Source organism: Canis lupus, chromosome 2 (assembly GCF_048164855.1).
Source record: "Canis lupus baileyi chromosome 2, mCanLup2.hap1, whole genome shotgun sequence".
Lineage (NCBI taxonomy): Eukaryota > Metazoa > Chordata > Mammalia > Carnivora > Canidae > Canis > Canis lupus.
In genome coordinates this window covers 57923753-57945294 of record NC_132839.1, presented here as the reverse complement: position 1 = coordinate 57945294, position 21542 = coordinate 57923753, and the positions used below count along the sequence as shown (strand labels likewise).

The 21542-nt window shown below is 51.4% G+C and overlaps 2 protein-coding genes and 1 long non-coding RNA gene across 5 annotated transcripts in view; 2 read left to right on the top strand and 1 right to left on the bottom strand.

The window, feature by feature from the left end:
* Nucleotides 1–8223, top strand: part of IL16 (interleukin 16) — a 102006-nt gene extending 93783 nt beyond the window's left edge. For 2 of the 3 annotated variants that reach the window (XM_072801827.1, XM_072801845.1), the window contains exons 16-20: nucleotides 1769–1870; nucleotides 5122–5380; nucleotides 5619–5741; nucleotides 7281–7372; nucleotides 7739–8223. In XM_072801827.1, coding sequence (XP_072657928.1) covers nucleotides 1769–1870; nucleotides 5122–5380; nucleotides 5619–5741; nucleotides 7281–7372; nucleotides 7739–7870 — 708 coding nt within the window. In that variant the 3' untranslated portion in view covers nucleotides 7871–8223. The remainder of the gene's footprint in view (nucleotides 1–1768; nucleotides 1871–5121; nucleotides 5381–5618; nucleotides 5742–7280; nucleotides 7373–7738) is intronic. The other variant, XM_072801836.1, reaches the window with a different exon arrangement.
* Nucleotides 8224–11290: 3067 nt separating this feature from the next.
* Nucleotides 11291–19552, bottom strand: STARD5 (StAR related lipid transfer domain containing 5). The gene is made up of 6 exons (XM_072801859.1): nucleotides 19366–19552; nucleotides 18679–18728; nucleotides 18194–18326; nucleotides 13312–13429; nucleotides 12557–12650; nucleotides 11291–11964 (listed from the first exon to the last, which is right to left on the bottom strand). Exons 1-6 carry the CDS (start codon nucleotides 19462–19464, stop codon nucleotides 11817–11819), a joined length of 642 nt encoding a protein of 213 aa, XP_072657960.1. The 5' UTR covers nucleotides 19465–19552; the 3' UTR covers nucleotides 11291–11816.
* Nucleotides 19553–19704: 152 nt separating this feature from the next.
* On the top strand, nucleotides 19705–21542 carry LOC140618825 (uncharacterized). Its single transcript, XR_012018874.1, has 2 exons — nucleotides 19705–19889; nucleotides 20116–21542. It is a non-coding gene; the product is annotated as an uncharacterized lncRNA (long non-coding RNA).

Below are 21542 nucleotides of genomic sequence, written 5' to 3'. Positions count from 1 at the left end.
ATCTCACTCAAGTCATTGTGAAAGTCCTACTTCCCATATGCTTCTGAGCACACCCCGAGATATGAGGAGAGGAAGTGGCCAGGCAAAGCTGAAGTCAGCTCAGCTCAGATGAGCATTGACTCGAGGCCTTGCCCCTCCTGGGTTGTCTCAGATCTGCAAAGGCACCAGAATCTTCCAGACTGGGGTGAAAGCATTAAGGAGGGATCATAGCTGAAATTCCCAAGGGTAAGAGTGCGGCTTAGCCTGAGTAAAACAAAATGCCCTGAGCTGCGATTCACTCGTCACCAGGACCTGTCTCTCAGGGCTTCCTCACACTGAATAACAGGGTCAAAGGTATTGTGTCCAACACAAAGAACTAACTTGTCTAGGGTGTCACTGGGAGATGATTTGTTTTTCTGCTGGATGAGGGCCTCTTACAGGGCAGGTAACCTGGTACTTGGGTCAAAGTGGAGAGATTTGGGCCAATGCTGGGGTAGAGGTGGGTGGAGTGGTCCCTTCATCCCTCTGGGTCTTGGGGACTGCAAACAAAGGATCCCAGAGTCAGCGGCATGACAGGTGCTCTGCTGGTGCCAGAGCAAGTGAATTCTTCAACATGAGGGTATTCCCTGGCAGTGAGGTACAAACTGGTAGCCCATCAGCCACAAGGATCTGAGGGTGTATTTTATTTGGTCTGCATGGTGGTTGTTGAAATTACTGTGTTCTAAAGATTATAAAACCTGAATTGATACCTGGCCATCTGGCTTCTCTCTTTGTTGAAAGAGAACAGTCGATGGGGCACCTGGGTGGCTCAGTGGTTGAGCACCTGCTTTTGGCTCAGGGTGTGATCCTGGAGTCCCAGGATCAAGTTCCACATCAGGCTCCCAGCATGGAGCCTGCTTCTCCCTCTGCCTGTGTCTCTGCCTCTCTCTGTGTGTCTCTTATGAATAAGTAAATAAAATGTTTCAAAAAAAAAAAAAAAGAAAGAAAGAAAGAAAGAAAGAGAACAGTCGAGTAGCACTGAGTCTACCTTACTAGGTAACAGCAGGTTCGTTTGCACAGGAGACGTGCTCCCTGGTTCTCTGCAGTTCCCATCACCCTAAATGTCTCACGTCTGTTCAGTTTGCTCCTTTAAGTGATCTTCCTGGGTCCTCATGTGCATTTGACCTTGAGGCCTCAGGTCAAGATCAGAAAGAGCATCTCTGATTTCAGACAGCACAGAGGGATTGTTTCGGCTCCATGAGAGCTCACTTCCAGGTGAGAAGCACTGTGTGCATATGCTTTTGTGTACATGCATGTGTGCGTGGGTGCATGTGTGTGCTGCAGCCAGGAGTTGGCTGGGCTCTTTCATGTGCAGCTGTGCCCCATTGGAAGAGTAGGAAGATAGAAGGAGCAACCAACTTCTGCAGGACAGCGCTGACCTCTGAAGTCCCACAGGCTGACCTTGCCCCGCACGGAAACGGCAGGGCTGTGTTACCTACCATGCTGGGTTTCCAGCTGACTTAGTGGCACCCAGCCTCATCTGGACAAGCGTGGGTGTGTGCGGGGTGGCCGGAGAAGGAAAAGAACTGCACCTGTTACTTTACACATGCTTTTTCTCTTCTGAACTTCCTATGACGCCAGAAAGCATAGTCCTCTCAGTCCAGATGGTGGGACAGGTTTGAGGAAGTGATATAACTTGGCATGTGGCCACGCTGAGGTTTGAGATCAAATCAGCCTGATGTTAAAGTGCTTCTTAAATTGCTCTGGCTGGCGCAGTGAATGTTTTTAATATATGTGTTTCCTTCCACAGCAATTGGACAGCATCCACGTTACCATCTTGCACAAGGAGGAAGGGGCTGGCCTTGGGTTCAGCCTGGCAGGAGGAGCCGATCTAGAAAACAAGGTGATCACGGTGAGTGGCCCAGCCCTGCAGGTGTGCAAGAGCCAGAGACAGTGGCCCTGCCAGGAAGGGCCTCATGTTGGGATCAGAGGAGTGCCTGGCACCAGTCCACTGGGCAGGATTTTAAAGGGGAGCTGTCAGGACCCATCTCTTATAAGAAGCATAGTAACATCACCTATGTAACTCTTTTCTACCCCCTTTGAGATCCTTAATTTAACAAACAAGGTCTCTGTAGACCCCAAACAACTGGAATATGCCAAAAGAAATCTGAATCACTTGTAGAATCTTAAAAAAAAGAAAGAAAATTACAGATGTCTCAGCCTCACACCAGGACTACTGGATCAGAAGTTCTGGGGGTTAAAGCTCTAAGGCCTATACAGCTGCAGGTTTTGTCTGAAGGGACATTTATTTATTTTTTCAAAAGATTTTATTTATTTATTCGTAAGAAAGAGGGGAGGAGAGGAGAGGAGAGAGAGAGAGAGACAGAGACAGAGACAGAGACACAGGGAGAGGGAGAAGTATGCTTCATCCAGGGAGCCTGACGGGGGACTCAATTCCCGGTCTCCAGGATCACACCCCGGGCTGAAGGCAGCGCTAAACTGCTGGGCCACCAGGGCTGCCCCTGAAGGGACATTTAAAAAAAACTCAAACTCCTTAAATGTCACCGAGTAGTACACTTTAAAATGGTCCATCATATGTTATGTGAATTTCAAGTCAACAAAAATTCGAAGCAAGCTCTATTTAATGTCTCTTGTTTTGGACAAAAGAGACCGGTAACCTGTTAGCTACTAAACATTTAGACAAGGATGGTTTATGACCACAGGTGCCTTGAGGGGAGGCTGGACAGCTGGAGTTGAAAACTGGGCGGTGATGGCATAGCACAGCATGCTGGATGCAGAGGGGCCTCACCTGAACAGAAAGGTGCCTGGGGAAGGTGGATCCTATAAAGGAGACTGCTTTCCTGGTTTTGCCCACTTGGAAAGTGGAGATGTTAGCTTGGACACTGGAAGGCTGAGACAGAGGGTTGGGACATTAGGGCCATGCCAGAAAGAAGCAGTTCCTGTATGAGTTCACAGAGCACAGAACAGACTGCCCTCTGAGGCTTCAGATCTTGTGGTCCAGCCCCTGTTCTTTGGGGATCAACTGGAGCCTGGGGGCAGAGAGGGGAAGCGGCAGCTCCCCATCACCTCCTCCTCTTCCTCTTTTGGTCCACACGGTCTGCAGTGGCAGCAGCCCACCTGTCTGCTCACCCTATCTGACCTGGATGCTTTCTGGTGGTCCCATCCTCATGGATGGAGCTGAGACATGGCCGCTCCGTCTCTCCAAAGCTGGGTGCACCATCCTCATCAATGGCTGTGTTGTCTCAGTGCACTCTTTATGTGGACTCACATGAATTTCCTTGCCCAGCTAAAAATAAACCCTGCAGTTCATCATCAGCCAGGATTAAATACACCACACCGCCAGGCAGGTGACTTGGCCCATTCCTATTGGTCAATTCAGAGCAGTGACTTCCTTCTCTGCAAGCAGGCTCTCTCTCTCTCTCTCTCTCTCTCTCCACACACACACACACACACACACACACACACACACACCCAAAAAACAAAAAAAACCTCCCCTACACACAGATACACAAAACCACTCAGGATCTATTTCTGTCACTAAGCACACAGCAGGGTATGATTATAAAGAGGCTCCTGATCATTGACTTTCTGTTTGAAGAGAGCTGGCCTGTGAGAATAGTACGAGGGATCTTTGGGTTTTCCCTGAGTGGTGACTTCTCTCCACCCTATTTGATAGCTCCCCTGAGACACTGCAGCCACTCAAACCCCAGGAGGAAGCAGTGCACATCAGCCAGGCATATGCACCAAACTTCCTCTTTCTCCTTCTGCATATGAACACTCCCAAGTCATTAAAAGAAAACTAATGTTGAGCACTGTCCAAGACCGAGGCCCACGCTGGGCCCTCACTGGTTTGTCTAAACCCATCTTCCCATGACTGACAGTGGGGGGTGGGCAGGGTACTTAGTGCTATTTATGCTTTGTCTATAGAGGTGGGATCTGAGATGGCCAGCAGAGCTTCTGCTTCATACTTGGGTCTTGTACAGAGCCTGGGGATCCTCATCTCTGACCATATCACAGAATTTTTTTGGACATCAAAACAACTTAGAGAAACAGACAGCCTGGTTTCCATGATGATGTACCACATTTCAGTAATAGCCTGTGCATGCACTCATGCAATCCTCTTAATTATGCACATTAGAATTTACCTCATTAAAGACGCAGATGGAAAGACATGAGGTTTTCTTTTTTTTAAAAAACCGTCTATTTTGCAAAAAGAGGACCAGAAGGTGTGGCCTCTTTTAACTGGATCAGAATTTCTCTTTTTTTTTTTTTAATTTTTATTTATTTATGATAATCATACAGAGAGAGAGAGAGAGGCAGAGACACAGGCAGAGGGAGAAGCAGGCTCCATGCACCGGAAGCCCGATGTGGGATTCGATCCCGGGTCTCCAGGTCGCGCCCTGGGCCAAAGGCAGGCGCTAAACCGCTGCGCCACCCAGGGATCCCTGGATCAGAATTTCTAGGGAAATTTTAAAATGCCCAGACTTACTAGGATAGCGTTTCTCAAAAAAAAAAAAAAAAAAAAAAAAAAAAAAAAAAAAAAAAGAAGCATCCTGTGGAAGATGGGGGCTTGAAAATTCTGCCTGGAAAAAAGGATTCTTGGCTGAAACACTTTTGGGGATCCCATGGCCTGTTCTTACAGAAGCATCATGCAAATTTGCTTCGTAGAGTCTCTAATACCTTTTTAAACAAGCTGTAGATGTTTTCAGAACTTTTGTTTCATCCAGCATTCTTAACTTACTTAGACCTTAGAAACCTTTTCTTATACACCTATTAATGTGACACAGAATCAGTGCTTCCGAAAAACCACCCTAGGAAATGCTGCTGCAGAGCAGGTAAGGGGGAAGATTTGAACTGGGATTGTGAACTAAGATTGTGGTGAACTAAGATTGTGGCAATCGGCTAGGGCATCATGTTAGGAAGGGTTCTGAGGACCAGTCTGGCCATTAGGCTAGCGATCCCTGGTCTGGGTGGTGGATGAGGGAGGCCCTGTGCCAGCAGCCCTGATCTGAGACATAACTTGTATTTTCTTCTCGCTAAGAATCCTTCAGGTTTGACTAACTGGTTTGGATCCTCCTCCAGCAAGAACCTGGACCTGATGCTGGGTGATTCCTGGCTCTTGACTTCCTTTGGTTTGTTCAGGTTCATAGAGTGTTTCCCAACGGGCTGGCCTCCCAGGAGGGGACTATTCAGAAGGGCAATGAGGTTCTGTCCATCAACGGCAAGTCCCTCAAAGGGGCCACACACAACGATGCCCTGGCCATCCTCCGCCAAGCTCGGGACCCCAGGCAAGCCGTGATCGTCACGCGGAAGCCGGCTCTGGAGGCTGCGCCCGACCTGAACTCCTCCACGGACTCTACGGCCTCAGCCTCGGTGGCCAGCGATGTTTCTGTAGATCCCAGTAAGTGCCCCGAGCTCGGTGGGAGCCCCGTGGGTCACGTTGCCCTTGGCCACGTGGGGCCAGTACTGCTGGGGCTGCTCCATGATGCGCGGCCGGCCCGGGACACTGCTGGGGGGTGTGTCTGTGCTCACAGGCGTGCGGGCCCGGGCGGGGCTGCAGATCCAGCGGGCACGAGGCCCAGGCGTCTGTGGGCTGGCGCGGAGGGCACCCCTCACCTGGCCCTGTGCTTCCCCTGCAGCAGAGGCCACGGTACACACGGTGACACTGGAGAAGACCTCTGCGGGCCTGGGCTTCAGCCTGGAAGGTGGGAAGGGCTCCTTGCTCGGGGACAAGCCTCTCACCATTAACAGGATTTTCAAAGGTGGGTGTGTGTCGGCTCCTTGCGTTCTCTCCTGCTGCGAGTATTGGGCCGGGCCCCTGCAAGGCTGCTAGGCGCCTGCTGGCCAGGCAGGGGGCCACTTGGGGACTGGATTCAGCTCTTTTTACCGGTTCTCCTCGGCTCGGGACAGCCCCTTACCCCTTCTATTTCTCTGGGTCCTCATGACAGAGCCCTGGGCTTGATTCAGCCTGGCAGGCCTGCCCAGCAGGGACTAGGCCGAGATCCGAGAGGCACAGCCCAGGGCACAGCCCTGCAGGGACCCCCACACCCGTGATAGCTTATTTCAGTGTGTTATTTTTATTTTTAATTTCTTAATTATTTTTTAAAGATTTTAGTTGCTGATTCATGAGACAGAAGAAGCAGAGACACAGGCAGAGGGAGAAGCAGGCTCCCTGTGGGAGCCCGATCTGGGACTCGATCCCAGGACCCCGGGATTGCGACCTGAGCCAAAGGCAGATGTTCAACCCCTGAGCCACCCAGGTGGCCTCAGTGCGATATTTCTAAAAATTAAAATTAATGAAAAAATCCATAAGGAACAAAATATCAAAGTTTAAAATAAGGATGGAGTCTGACTTTCCACTTGTACACACTCGGCCTTACTCCTCTCCCCCTGATCCTGGACCGGTCAGCTCCCTTTATTCAAAACTCTGACATTTTGTTCATTGTGGGCTGAGGTGCAAGCTGGCCTAAAGTGGGGGTCACTCGGGTTTTCCCTCGAACATTGTGAACGGCCTGCAGCTCCCACAGAGAACCACCCAGGCTCTTCCCAGCTTCTCAGGCTGGAGCAAAACACAAAACAGGGACATGTGCACAGAGAGAGCACAGAGCAGGAGCCTAGGCCCTGGGTTCCAGCTCAGCCTCTCACTTACTGAGTGACTGCTGTCTCTGGGGCCAGAGGCTCCTCATCCACACAGAGGTGTGGGGTGTGTCTGTGCCCCGGGTGCACGGAGGCTCACTGTGGGGAGGGGAGTCTCCAGGAATCCGTGTTTATTCCAACTCTGGGAAAGACAGTTTAACTTTTGAAGGTGGACTTGGGCTCAGCATGTGGCTCAAAGTCCAGAGGCCAGGGTTCTGGTGTTAGGAGCTGTGCTCCTAACAGCAGCATGATCCTGGACAGGCCTCTACTTAGCAGCCCAGGCCCATCTGCGGACACTGGGCTGGGCCTACCAGCTGCAAGGAGATGGGGACTCTGGGGCGGAGAGTCTGGGTTCAAACCTGGGCCACAATACCTAGCAGCTCTGAAGCTCAGCTGGTTACCTGCATCCTCGGGGTCCTCACAGGTGAAAGGGGACTACTACCACCCAAACAGTGTTAGCAGATCACCTGAGACACACAAGGGCCCGATATTCTCCAGCACTTCTGCATTCTCATTACTATTAGCTTCTATTCATACTCCTGAATATCATTGTATCAAATGGATAGAAAATCCTTCGATAGAAACAATAAAATAACACTCTTTCCACAAGCATCTTTGAATGAGTGGGGGCCATATATGATTATGTCCTCTTCACATGGACCCAGGGGTCTTCTCCAGGCCGTTCAGAGACAGCGCACTGCGAAGGTTCACCAGCCCCCTTCCCACACTGCCCAATGCCTGGCGAGCTCATCAGAAGGCAAGAGACTGCATGTGAACAGAAGGGGTTGGGCTGGTGTCCGAGGAGGGGGGTCAGTTCCCCAAAGGCCTCTATGACCCACAGAAGTCTCCTCAACTGAGCTTGGGGCTGCCCAGAACCTCCCTTCTCTGGGGACACAGAGGCTATACCTTTCCCAAGGGCCATGGAGCTAGAGCCTGGTGTGCCAACCTCGAGGTCACTATTTGATGAGATGCCTCATTCTAGACCCACTGCCAGGTTCCCAAGGGATGGGCACCCTGTTCCCTCTGGAGCTGTCCTGCCTCCCCAGAGACTGAGGGTAGGAGGTAACCCTCCTTGTTCCCCTGCTACCCTTGTGACCCATCATCTTCTTCCTCCTCCTCTCAGGGGCAGCCTCGGAGCAGAGTGAGACAATCCAGCCAGGGGATGAAATCTTACACTTGGCCGGCACGGCCATGCAGGGCCTCACGCGGTTTGAAGCCTGGAACATCATCAAGACGTTGCCCGATGGACCCATAACGATGGTCATTAGGAGGAAGGGCCTCCAGTCCAAGGGGATTACAGCCGCTGGAGACGCCTAGGTAGAGCACCGGTGCTGACGCCAAAGCCAGTAACATAAAGCTCCTCACAACTGCTCATTCTCAGGGTCGCTGCTCATCCCCACCTGGATGGGGGAAAGCAGAGGTGTGCTTCGTGGTGCCTGCTGCCCTGGTCCAAGCTTCCTGGGACACCACCCAGCAAGAGGGCGTCCCAAAACGAAGGGCAGAGTCATGCCGGGGTGGCTGGTACAACGTACAGACTATGCACAGAGAGCGTAGTCCTAATACTGTGGTGCTGTAAATAAAATGGATGTATTACAGTTTCATATGAAATCCACGTCCTGCTTTGCGTGTTTTCCAAATCCTATAACGCTGTAATGATTCACACCCCAGGCAGCATTTATTTTTCTCACGAATCTGCTATGTGGGCAGGTATGGAAGGAACAGGCGATGCTGGTTTACTGGGCATCCACCAGAGCAACACGAATGCTGGTTTGCAACCACCCGGAGGGTCATTTTCTCACACATCCTGGCAGTTGGTGTTGGCTGCTGGTTGGGAACTGAGCTGGGGACGTCAGCACGAGCACTCACAGGCAGCCTCGGCTTCCTCATATGGTAGCTGGGTGCAAGGGGCAGTGTCCCCCCACAGTGAAAGCCAGGTAGAAGTTGTCTCTTCTAATGGCCCTGCCTTGGAGCCACAAGGCATCTTCTGCTGTACCGCCAGTCAAGGCTGGCCCAGGTGAAGGAAAGGGGAGACAGCGCTGGGCTGTTCTGCGAAAACATGATCTGCCACACAAGACACTGGCAAAGCTGGTTTGATTGGGTTGGAGACATGATCCTAGGCAAGGGTGGTACCTGGTGGTGGGGCAAGGGATCAAAGAGTACAGGTAAAGCTCAAAGAGTGGGCAGGCGTGCCCTCATGGACCAGCATCAGTATGATAGAGTAAGATTAAAATTGCTGCCATTGACTTACCACACACCAAGCACTGGGTTGGTGTTCAGTGGACAGTCTTTACTAATCATGTAGGTGTCTACAGACTGTGCTTTTGTGCCATTGTACTGCTGATGGCGTCAAGACCTGGAGACAGCAGTGACTTGTCCAAGCTGGTGAATGATGATGCAGAGGACTTAATAGTCCTTTTTCCTTATGATTTGGTACAGACCGTCAGTGCCTGACTGAAGGGATAATTGGTTTGCTCATCTCTTAATGCCTGATCACCACGTTCCGGACAAAGACATGGATCAGGAGCAGCCAGAGCTCCCCGAGTAGACCCTGGGCAGCGTTCTAGCCCTGCCCCAGCCCCGAGACTATGGTGGAGTGCAGACCACACGAAAACGGGTTATTCCTAGGTCAGGAGCACCAGGGCCCTGTCAGTGTAATCTGGTGGCTTCTCCAGGGCCCATAGGAAGCAAAGACTGTTTCCTGGCAGTGAGCTTGTAGAAGAGCCACTGGGGCCTCCTCCCCACACAAGTGCCTTGGTGACCTCACTGCAGTAGGCGTTAGCTCGCAGCTCCATCCATCCAAGAAGCAGCAGGCTTAGAGTAGTCGTGTCCTGTCTGCTGCCTTTTGCATCCCCTTCTAAATTTCGTCAAGCCCTAGACAGAGACACGGACTGAAACACCACATGGACCCGTTCTTCAGGTTTAATAAACACTGGAGGTTAACACGATCCAGCAGGAAGGCATGACCCAGTTCTACATGCACTTCACAGGATCTTACCATGTGCTCCCAGGGCTGGCCGGCAGGGCCAAGGGGACCAGAGGCAAACCCATGGCCCCCCCATATCACATAGTGACATCTCCAATCATCAGGCAACTGCCGGGCAAGCAGCCAAGTCATGCATGTGGACCAGCCTAGGGAGGAGGAAGTGGCCCTGTCAGGACTGGGAGGTGGTAACAGGCAAGAGCACAGCACTGGCCATGGGCCAGGGACCCAGAGAAGGCCTCCTGCACAGGGCTGGGCAGGCTTGTCTCAGGATTAGGGCACAGCTGTGGCTGAGCCTGCAGCCCTTCCAGTCCTGCCTTCTGCCTTGGAAGGTGCCCCCTGTCCCCCAGCTCAAAGAGGGCCACTCGGGATGCCACCACTGGTCAGATTTCCTGTTTCCAGGCTGGGGCAGGGGGCAGATCTTCAGTCTAAGAATCAGCAAGGTCTTAAAACAAGAGCTCATCCATTTGCACTTCATGGTGGTGGCATTTACATGGGAGGCTGGGCTCTCCTAGACAGATGGTACAGAACAGCGCCTCTGCAGTTTCCACTCATCCCCAAACACAGCAAGCATCACAGCTCAGGATCACTGACCCATTTTATCACTCTGTGGTCATGGAGCTCTCGGGCGGCCCCAGTTCTTGGCTCTGTGCAGTGTTCTAACAGTCCATGCATTATTTCACCTGCATGGACGCTTAAGCAGCAGAGTACATGGGGACTGCTATTCACGATGCTACATTGTCCTATAAAGACAGGAAGTCAAAGCACAGGGATGTGAAGTCACTGCTCAGGGAACAGAAATTCTGAGAAGCAGGCATGGGATCAGGTGCCTGTTTTCTGACTCCTCGTCCAGTGCCGCTGTTCAACCTGATGTCAGCGGGTGGGCCGTACACACGATGGAGCCTGTGACAAATGTCCTTGGGAGGATGGTCTCCATCTTGCTACACGGGGCTACTCGTGCCACCCTGTCTTGGTGAGACCACTGCCTTCTGGGGTCTCCTGAGCTGGTGCTTGGCATGGTGAAATCTAAATAAATTCAAGAGTCTGATGAAGCTTTCTCAATGAGAAGTTAGCTGGATGATCCCAATAATGGCATGGCTGTGGGATCTGTAGTCACATTACAACCCAGAAAGGAGGGGGCTTTCTAACCCCTTGACACAGAGCCTTCCTGGTTTAAAGCCTGCTCAGGCTTCGGCGCATGGAGGAAATAGCCACCCCGGGACTCGAAGGTGGGGAAGCGAGCTACTTCGCACCCGGGGGAGGTCTTCCACATGGAGGACTGTGGATATTTTCCACAGACAGCAGTAACTGCAACACGAGGACACTCTGCTCAGACACAGGGATGCTCCTCACCAGCAGGCTGTGTGGTCCTGACTGGAGAGAGGGAAGGGACCTCGTGTGGCTGCTGGGGCTCCTTCCAGGTGGCAGGACCGTGCTCCCCAGTTCTGATGAGCCACATGGTGAGCAAGGCCGGTGCAGGGAGGCGCAGTCTCAGAGCAGAGCCCAGAGTGAGGACTCCAGGGAGCACTGGAGGGATGTGGTCTCTCTTCCTTCCTGCTGACAATCAATCCAGAGAGCACCTGCCCCAAGGCGGCAGAGTTGGCTTGGGGCAGATACAGACTACCTGGTTATGCTGGGGATGTAGGAGTTTAATTTAACTTGGGGGAAAAAGAGAGGAAACCACTGATTCAAATGGAAGTTACAACCAAAGACATATTGAATGTATTTTTTCCTTAATGCTTATCCCATTTGTTAAAACAATATTTTCCAAGTCATTACCTTTTGAAGAGGGGAGAATCTGGTGCAGAAAAATAGATACGAGGTCAGTGGCATAGGTGGGAAAGCCCCGGGTGCTAAAAAGGCAGCAGAGCTTGGTTTTCAGCATCAATGGTGACTCTGACAAAGGAGGGCAGGGATGGCGGGGGAGCAGCGGCAGGTAGTCTCTGGCAGGGACTCGCACAAAGAGGCTCATCTGCTGGCGTCTGCTGGCCCAAGCTGGGGTGTGGACAGCCAGCAAACAGGGCCCTGGAGCAGTACCCCCAAACCAGCCCCGAGTGGGAGGAGGAGCAGGGTGGCAGGGGCCACTCTGGCTGGCTTCTTGGAGATGAGCTGCTCCCAAGCGGGTTCTGAAGGGTGAACACTGGCCCTCGAGCCCTCCAGAACCCGAACAAGAGGAGCTCTGTGGGGAGTCTCTGGAGTTCTCGGCCAGCAGGTGAGGACATCAGTCATAAAGCCTCTTCACTGCTTTCTCCAGGTTGGTGTAGAAACCGGCCATGCTGCGGGGGAAGAAGGAGTCCACCACACTCTGCGGGAGGTAGCCGCTGAGGTCAGTCTGGAAGAACGTGACCAGCTTGGTCTTGTTGGGCTCCCTGGGGAAAGAGGAGCAGAGCTGGGTCAAGCGCCAGGGCTGCCGAGGAGCACCCACCCTGGCAGGAAAAAGCTGGGACCCTGATTCCTTGTCAGGAGCCCCATCCAGCACTGCACCCGCCCCTCACATAGGTCAAGGGCCTAGACGCAGAGACCCTTTAAAGCCCTGGCCTCATCCCAACTGCACAGACACAGGGCACTGAGGCCTGGAGAGGGATGGAGCGGGCTGGTGGCTAGAGCTCGAGGAGCACGGAAGCGAGGACCTGGCCCTGGGCCCTGCACTGCCAGCCTCTGACCTGCAACAGCTCCCACGACCTCCCTGAGCCTGTTTTCTCATCTGCTAAATGGGACCGTGACATTTGCCCAGCCTGCCTTATGGGGCTGGAGGGAGGAGCCCCACACTGAAAATGGAACAAGGCCTCCCACAATTCCTTCTCCTGTGCCTGGCGCTTCGGCACACCGCGTCCCTGCTGTGTACGGAACGGCGCTCCGTTTGTTACTGCAGATTGTAATTAACGGACCCATTGAGCAGGTGTGCAATTAAGCGATGGGTAGGTCTGGGCGTGTTAATTCAATCCAGGAGATTATCCTTACCCCGGCAGAGGCTCACAGAAGCACCCACAAGGGTGGTTAAAGCCTCTCACGTAACCTGGCTTCGGAGGACATAACGGGTGTTCCACGTTGACAGCTGGAAGACAGAGCCGAAGGGTCAGCGAGCTACGACCTCGCCCCCGGGGCACACAGAGCCCCTCGCCTGGAGCCCGAGTCAATGTGGGGGTCCCAAGCCCCTTCCCCGCACCCCACTGTCCCTTACACTCACACACACTCAGGCTCACAGACAGACATACAAACCCACACCCTCACATAAGCACACACGTACATGGGTACACTCACACGCACGCGCACACATTCACAGCTTCCCTAAGCCTGCGGGCATTTTAGGGAAAAGAACATTGCACAACGGAAGGCTCAGGCGTGGGAGAGAGGCACCCCGTCTAATCCACCACCTTGGCCCCATGTGAAGATCCTGTGTAGTGGCAGGGGCTGCAGCTTTTGGGGGGCAGTGTGATAGGCCCCGTACAGGACACACCCGTATTCCTCACTGGGAGGCAGGGGGCAGCCCCACACCCCTGCACATCTACAGTGTAGACTGGGAGCCCCAGCAGGACCAGGGGCGCCGGCCGTATCTGTGCCTTCACTATACACTTCCTAGCCCGTCTCCCTCTCACCTCGGCCCTCCATGCACACGACCTCTGAACCTGATGACACAAAGTCCGGAGACAAGGCACCCGGCTGTGAGCTGCTGGGACGTCCCACGAAGGCCTGATGGCCACCCAGCTGTCACTCACCATTGGAACTGAGCGTCCCGTCCTCATACTTCTTGACTAGCACCAAGTCCACAAAGTCTCTGGGGGAAATGAGCTTCATGGCAGCCGAGGGGGTGGCGGTTCTGCTCACACACAGCATCTGTCAAAGCACAGAGGGGTCCAGCTGCCAGTCGGAGGTCTCCCTGCTTCCGTCCCCCAGCCAGAGGCTAGGAACCCAGTGGTCTGGCCCTCAGAGCAAGTGCCTCCTTCAGCGTGGAACCTGGACATCCTGGTCCCCCAGGCCTGGCCCTGGAGGGAGCACCCTGTGACCCTCACCCCATTCTCAGAATACCCCACCAGCCCACAGTCCCACTTGGAAGGCAAAGTCGCCCCAAACCCACCCATACCCACCAATCCCCTTCTCTAGCAGGGCCCCTGCCATCTCAGGGAATGGTAGAGAACAGGTCAGGTGTAGGATGGGATAGAGCACTCTGCGGTACGCAGCAGGTAAGAAGTGACCGGGAAGGTCTTTCCCTGTCTTCTCTCTTGGGTTTTAAGACTGGGGAACCTCTGCCCTCAGGGTTTCAGTCTTCAGGGTGGGCATGCCATCCCTCGGGGCACTAGGAATTCCTTTTCAGATGACAGCCTTCCCATGTTCTTCCTAAAAACACCAGCCTGAGAACAGGCTTGCCTTCCTGCAAGCTTTTTTTTTTTTCCTGTAAGCTCTTGAGACAAATGTACAGCATACCCTACCCATCTGGAATCTTCTTAACAGGTGCTGCTCCTGGGTGCAAAGTCCCCAGGGCACAAAGGGACACGTGAGGTTGCTGATTCCAATAGTTAAGCAAGACATGGCATGCTGGAGTTAGAATTCCATGTTCTTCCTTCTTTTTTTATAAAGCCTTTTTTTTTTTTTACATTTTATTTATTCATTTCAGAGAGAGAGAGAGAGAGAGAGAGCGCAAGCAAAGAGAAGAGGCAGAAGGAAAAGGAAAAGCAGATTCCCCGCTGAGCAGGGACCCCAGGATTATGACTTGAGCTGAAGTCAGACGCTTAACCCACTGAGTCCCCCAGGCGCCCCATTCCCCTCATTCTTTTTAAAGGCCAAAACTTCTTGCAAGATACATCCACGAAGGCAAAAGAAACAAAAGCAAAAATGAACTATTGGGACTTCATCAAGATAAGAAGCTTTTGCACAGCAAAGGATACAGTCAACAAAACTCAAAGACAACCTACAGAATGGGAGAAGATATTTGCAAATGACATATCAGATAAAGGGCTAGTTTCCAGGATCTATAAAGAACTTACTAAACTCAACACCAAAGAAACAAACAATCCAATCATGAAATGGGCAAAAGACATGAACAGAAATCTCACAGAGGAAGACATAGACATGGCCAACATGCATATGAGAAAATGCTCTGCATCACTTGCCATCAGGGAAATACAAATCAAAACTACAATGAGATACCACCTCACACCAGTGAGAATGGGGAAAATTAACAAGGCAGGAAACAACAAATGTTGGAGAGGATGCGGAGAAAAGGGAACCCTCTTACACTGTTGGTGGGAATGTGAACTGGTGCAGCCACTCTGGAAAACTGTGTGGAGGTTCCTCAAACAGTTAAAAATAGACCTGCCCTACGACCCAGCAATTGCACTGCTGGGGATTTACCCCAAAGATACAAATGCAATGAAACGCCGGGACACCTGCACCCCGATGTTTCTAGCAGCAATGGCCACGATAGCCAAACTGTGGAAGGAGCCTCGGTGTCCAACGAAAGATGAATGGATAAAGAAGATGTGGTTTATGTACACAATGGAATATTACTCAGCTATTAGAAATGACAAATACCCACCATTTGCTTCAACGTGGATGGAACTGGAGGGTATTATGCTGAGTGAAGTAAGTCAGTCGGAGAAGGACAAACATTATATGTTCTCATTCATTTGGGGAATATAAATAATAGTGAAAGGGAAAAGAAGGGAAGGGGGAAGAAATGTGTGGGAAATATCAGAAAGGGAGACAGAACGTAAAGACTGCTAACTCTGGGAAACGAACTAGGGGTGGTAGAAGGGGAGGAGGGCGGGGGGTGGGAGTGAATGGGTGACGGGCACTGGGTGTTATTCTGTATGTTAGTAAATTGAACACCAATAAAAAAATAAAAAAAGAAAAAAAGAAACAAATTGACATATAAAAAAAAAAAAAAAAAAAAAAAGGCCAAAACTTGCGGTTAGAAACAAGGCAGTCTGCCTTTTCTGAATTCTCATCATTTGCAGCAGGAATGGCAGAAATGATCTTTTAAAAAAATTTTTTTAGTAACTCATCCTGATTCCTGCTGCAGGAGGCATCTTTCCTGAAGGAGCATTTACAGTATTGCTAAGAATGCCAAAAGTGGCAATGTGGGATAAACCCACGAACTGGCATACAGCTCTGTGTCTCACCTATCCTGCTGTTCACCTGTCATCTATCTTAGAATTCGAGTATTTGAGATTTCTCATAATCAGGCTGATAAACACCGATCTTCGATCTGTGAGAGAGGGCTCCTCCTCTGCATTCCCGCCACTTCCCTGAGTGGCAAAGAAGCACTCGGTGGCTTCTCTGCTTTTCAAGAACCTGAGCTCACCAGCAGCCTGCCTTCCTCTCTTTTTTTTTTCTTTTTAAATTTTTATTTATTTATGATAGTCACACACACAGAGAGAGAGAGGCAGAGACACAGGCAGAGGGAGAAGCAGGCTCCATGCACTGGGAGCCCGACGTGGGATTCGATCCCGGGTCTCCAGGATCGCGCCCTGGGCCAAAGGCAGGCGCTAAACCGCTGCGCCACCCAGGGATCCCTGCCTTCCTCTCTTTTCAGTAACTGTCCACTGAAGGCTCTCTTTCTTTTCTTTAAAGATTTCATTTCTTAGCCATCTCTAACCAACAACGTGGGGCTTGAACCTACAACCCCAAGATCCAGTCATCTGCTCCACTGACCAAGCCAGCCAGGTGCCAGCAGTAAATCCTACCTAGCAGTAAATCCTATCTTTTCATGGGCACAGCAATTAATTTGAGAAAAGACTTCCCATTCCTCTCATTGAGAGATGTAAAATATATTAATATATATATATATATTAATATATAATAGTGAAGACTGGGGGCTCACTAACAGGAGCCTGGAGATTGGGAGGTACCAGCCAGCACTCTAGACTCTCTCTCCCTCCGTGAAAATGTTTCCTTCCCCATGGGGTCCAACTGAAATGCTCTCATCGTGCAGCACAAAACCCATCACTGTCATCATTCTGGGAGAGCAGGACCCCTCTCAGAGCTAGGTCCCTAGGCTCTGCACTCTCCCTCACGGCTCCCCACTCACTGGATCAAGACAAAAAGTCTAACTAGCTACAGAAATGCAGCCACTGTTACCTTCAAGAAAACTCCATATAGGGTCATTCGGTCCCTACATTTGTGTTATGATATAAAGGGCGCTAGCCCATGGTTTCTCAACTCAAAGCATTTGCATAGAATTTTTTGTATATTGTCTTCACAATAATTTTTTACTCTTTCTGGTAGCCTCTATGTTGTTATTCACTTAATACTGTTAACTAAATGTTCTTGAATAAATTTATTTTAAAAGAAAACTATTTAACTATCTGAAGTGGGGGAAAAAAAAGTATTACTTGGCATAAAGGCAACTGCAAAATAGCCATACAAAGGATTGTTGGATCCTAATTCTGATTCTGAGGTTGAGGCAGGCGGGCCAGTTTTGTCATAAAGGAGATGATTAGCAAGTGTTAAATGGGTGTCACAGGCATATTAGCACCTAACTGAAATTCTCCCCTTCAAGCTATCAAAGGAACTGAAAAAACCCAAATGAGTTGGGGTGCCATCACCATGTGCCGTTTAATATCAGCTTTCTCCTATATCCTTTGTGTTCCAGGGGTATGTGACCCCACCCTTCAGGGAACACCCACATAAACTCTTGACAGTGAACTGAAATGTGAATTTCGGTCCACGCTAAGAACACCCGTTTCCTCCAGATTGACCAGAACAGAACTATGGCCTCAAGTTTCACAACACCATCTGTGTATACACACAAGAGGGCGTCACATTTACAGATGTCAAAATCAAGCAGGTTGGCAACATCTCCCCAAGGTAACCTTGTTATTAGTTTTGGCTAAGACTTTTTTTTTCCTTCTTGACTTCTGTAATCAAAATGAGGTGGGTTCTTAATGCTACAAGTTCCTAATGCTTAATGTTCTTTAGACAGAAGCACCTAGAATTGTGCTCATATGGTAGCTACTAGCTCCATGTGGCTATTTAAATTTACACTGAGAGTAATGAAAAATAAATAAAAGTAACAATTCATTTCTTTAAACTAGTCACCTTTTAAATGCTCTGTGGCCACATGGGGCTAGTGGCTACTGTAGTGGACAGGGTTGTTGCAGAGCATTTCCATCACTTCGGAAAGTTCTATCAGGCAGTGCTAGCTGAGATGACACCCGTTGTACCAATGGAGAAGCTATAATCCAGGGCTGCCACCTGGCCTAGTCCCACAGCTGGCAGAGAATCCAGACTCCAGCTGGAACTCTGGATTCATTATCACGGCCCCATCACGGGGCAATATCTCAAACCTGAGCTGATGAGTCAAATCCAGGCATTGCTTTAGCAACCTCATCTGGGAGCCCACATTCACGCTGCGCTCCTTCATCAGCGCCTGCTATGTTCTTAGAGCTCTGCTTAGGGCTTCCCCACCTATCTGTTCACACTGTTTCCCACCTGTACCCGGGCCAGGGCTGGCCTTGAGTGTTGCAAGCAGTGGGCAGCCCGTGTTTGCTGGGTACCAGGGGCGTACAGGGTCCTCCCCTTGTCAAAAGGTGTCACTGACCCCCTCCAGAGGGACAACGTCAGGTTACTGCCAGGGTAGCAGTGCTTGAAAAGACTTACATCAGTGATGCTTTCGATAATTTCAAAGCTGCTCACATTCTCATCCCACTTGTCTCGCAGGGTCCCAGCAAGCGGCTTTATGCAGCCCCACACTTTCTCTGGTGTCGAGTTCACAATGCCTTCTCCCCGGTACCTGGAGCACAAAAGGAATGTGATCCCAGGTATCCACCAAAGCTTTATATCCTGGGATTATTCAGAAGGACTAGATGTCACATCTGTCACTGCTCTTTAGGACAGCCTTGCAGATCAGGGGCTGAGAGCTACCAGCCCACCTCCCCTCAGACCTGCAGAAATGGATCATAAGCTTTCACAAGATACAGTTTGCTGGAAATGATTTAGGTAAAAACAGAAGCTTTTCTGGAAGATAACTGGCAAGAGAGTTCCAGGGTGCTAGGGCAGAGTGGAATTATTTTAGGAAGCAAACCCGCAGAGACATCACGAAGGGTGTGGCACCTCTGACAGTCTTTGACAAGGCATGCACTTACAGGTTCCCTGGAAACTCCATAGATGGCCTCCAGGAAACTGAAACTCCATTCTGTCAAAAGGCACAGAATCGTACAATTTAGAGCTAGAAAGGCTCTGGGAGATCACCTGACCCAATCCCCTGTTCTATAGAAGCCTGGAGCCTCAGGAGATGTGATGCTCCAAGGTGATCCGGCTCATGTGTCGCAGAGCAGGGACTGGTCCTGGGCAAAGCTGTCCTACAGTAGAACTCGATCGAGCAAGGGATCTTAACTGGCTGATTCGAAGAGCTCTGAGTGGTTTTCCTCCTAGAAGCCATCATGCAATTTGTCTCCTCAAGCAATTTTGGTCAATTCCTTAAAAATCAGAAGTCCCGCTGAAGCAGAAACTATTCCCATACCGCCCTCCTGGGAATGCAGACCGGTTCCTGCTGTGATGAGCGCAGGCTCTGGAGCCTAACCACCATTTACTAGCCAGGTGACCTTGGGCAAGTCACTCAGTGAAGGGGACAGATAGGAATCTCCCCAAGTCATTGGTGCACAACAGGCCCAGTATTTTTTAAGGAAACAACCTTCAATGGGATCCCACCCGCAATCCAGCTCCAGGATGCTGGAGCCAAAAAGGAGCAGGAAGAGGAGGAGCCTGGGGTCTTGGGAGACCCCAGCCCCCCGGGGAGCACGCGACCCCTTCCTGCCCAGCTCTTCACTCACGCCTTCCCGGCAAATCTTCCATCCTGACTCGTCCCGCCGGTACCGGAGCACCTTCTCCGCCACCGCCTCGCTCATCTGCGCGGCCACCGCCGGGTCCATCGCGCCGAGGGTTGCGCGCGGCAGTGGGGGTCGCGGCGGGGTCGCGGCGGCGGCGGCGGGCTCCGGGTCTGGGAAGCCGCAGGGTCCCGGCCCGGGGGCGGAGCCTTACCCTCGGCCCCGCCCCGCGCCCCCGATTGGCCCAGGCCGGTGGGCTGTCCCCGCCCAGCGCCTTGGATTGGCCCAGGCCGGCGGACGGGCCCCGCCCCGCCCCGAGATTGGCAGGGTCGGAGCCGGCCGAGCCAGGCTGGGCGGTCCGGGTGGCGCGCTGCAGACCTGCGGGGCCGCCCCCCGCCTGGGAGGGGCCCTGCGCGGCCGGGGCGGCCCCGGAGCGTGGACTTCCGCTCGCAGCGCCCGGGGATCCGCAGAAATGAGCTGCAGGGGCGGCTGCCGCGGGCCCCAGGAGGTGCGCGGGACGACGGGCGACGGTGAGGCCTGCGCGGCGGGCGGCGGCGGACCGGAGGCGAGAGGGCTCCTCCGGCAGTGACCCCCCGGTGGACTCGGGGAGTCTGTGCCCCTGACGCAGGGGCTGCAGAAGTGGGGAGCTGGGGAGCTGGGGAGCCCCCCTCCCCTGGGGCTGAACCCCTGGGGGCCCGGCCGAGTGAGCGCCTGGTGCCTTCAGTGCTGGGCACTTTGTTTTCCTTTACATTCTAGGTAGTGAACATACGGTGCGATGTTGGTTTCAGGAGTAGAATTCAGTGGTTCATCACTGACAACACCCCATGCTCATCACTACAGGTGCCTCCTTCATGCCCACCCTCCCCACCTCCGTACATCAGCCCTCACCTTGTTCTCTGGTGTTTGGTTCTCTGGGCCGGAGTACCTAAGGGGCTGCGTCCCGCACGCTGCGATGCGCGGGCAGCTGGGGGAGGTCTCTGCGTGCAGGTGGCTCCCGTCTTGGGGCGCCAGTGGGGTCACCTCCCCCGCGTGTGAATGGCAAGCAAGCTCAGTTTCCTCTTCTATAACCAACTAAATATCCGAAAACGTCAGCACGGAGGTCATTTGTGCTTCTGTTGGTCTGCTGATCGTTTCATTTAAAGGTTTGAAAAACCAGTTCTAAATAAAAGGACGACTTGAAACTCTTTTCTGAAGATGCAATGGGCTGCCAGCTTTTAAAGAAGCCCCCGGATGAGGAATGAGGGAGTCCCAGGGTTTGGACCAGTTTCACCCAGTAGTGGCTGTGTGGTTTGGGTCAAGTCTCTTAACGTCTTGGAGCCTCAGCCTGCTCCAAGGGGAAATGGGACACTAATAGGTGTCTCTGTGTGCCATGGTGATGGGCAAGTGAAGTGACGCGTGTAGGTATTCCTAGGAGCCATAAAAGAAAAAACTAATAAGGTAACCACACTTTTTTAAAAAAAATTAAGGACATCAAAAATACTATACAAAGTTAGGTAATAGAGGCACCTGGCTAGCTCCGTGGTTGAGCATCTGCCTTTGGTTCAGGTTGTGATCCCTGGGTCCTGGGATGAAGTCCCACATTGGCTTCCCACAGGGAGCCTGCTTCTCCTCTGCCTGTGTCTCTGCCTCTCTCTGTCTCTCATGAATAAATAAATAAAATCTTTTTTTAAAGATTTTAAAATCTTTTTTAAAGATCTTTTAAAATCTTTTTTTTTTAAAAGTTAGGTAATAGTCTGAAGGAAAAATTGGAGTATATTTTGGCTGAAAGTAAATTTTTTTCATGTACAAAGTGCTCTTATAAATTATTAGGAAATTTTCAGACAACCCAGAAGACAAAACAAATACATCAGAAGTGAACGGATACTCTGCAGAGAAATAAATTAACAGGGGGAATAAAGATATGAAAAGATACAGAACTTTCATAGCTAGGGAATTCCTGAATAAAACAAGAGGACACATGCATACCCATCCAATGGGTCGATAGGAAGAGGTTTTTAATTCCCTGTGTTGGCAAGTGGATGGAGAAACAATTTTTTTTATACACGGAGGGCGGAGTGTAAGTTCATGTAACCTGGGAAGAAAACAAGCTATCTTAAAATTTTAGTTTATTTGTGTTCTGACCTATCACCTCCTACACAAAGACGGGTAAGATTGATCTTGCAACGGGAAACAGTCTTTGTCAA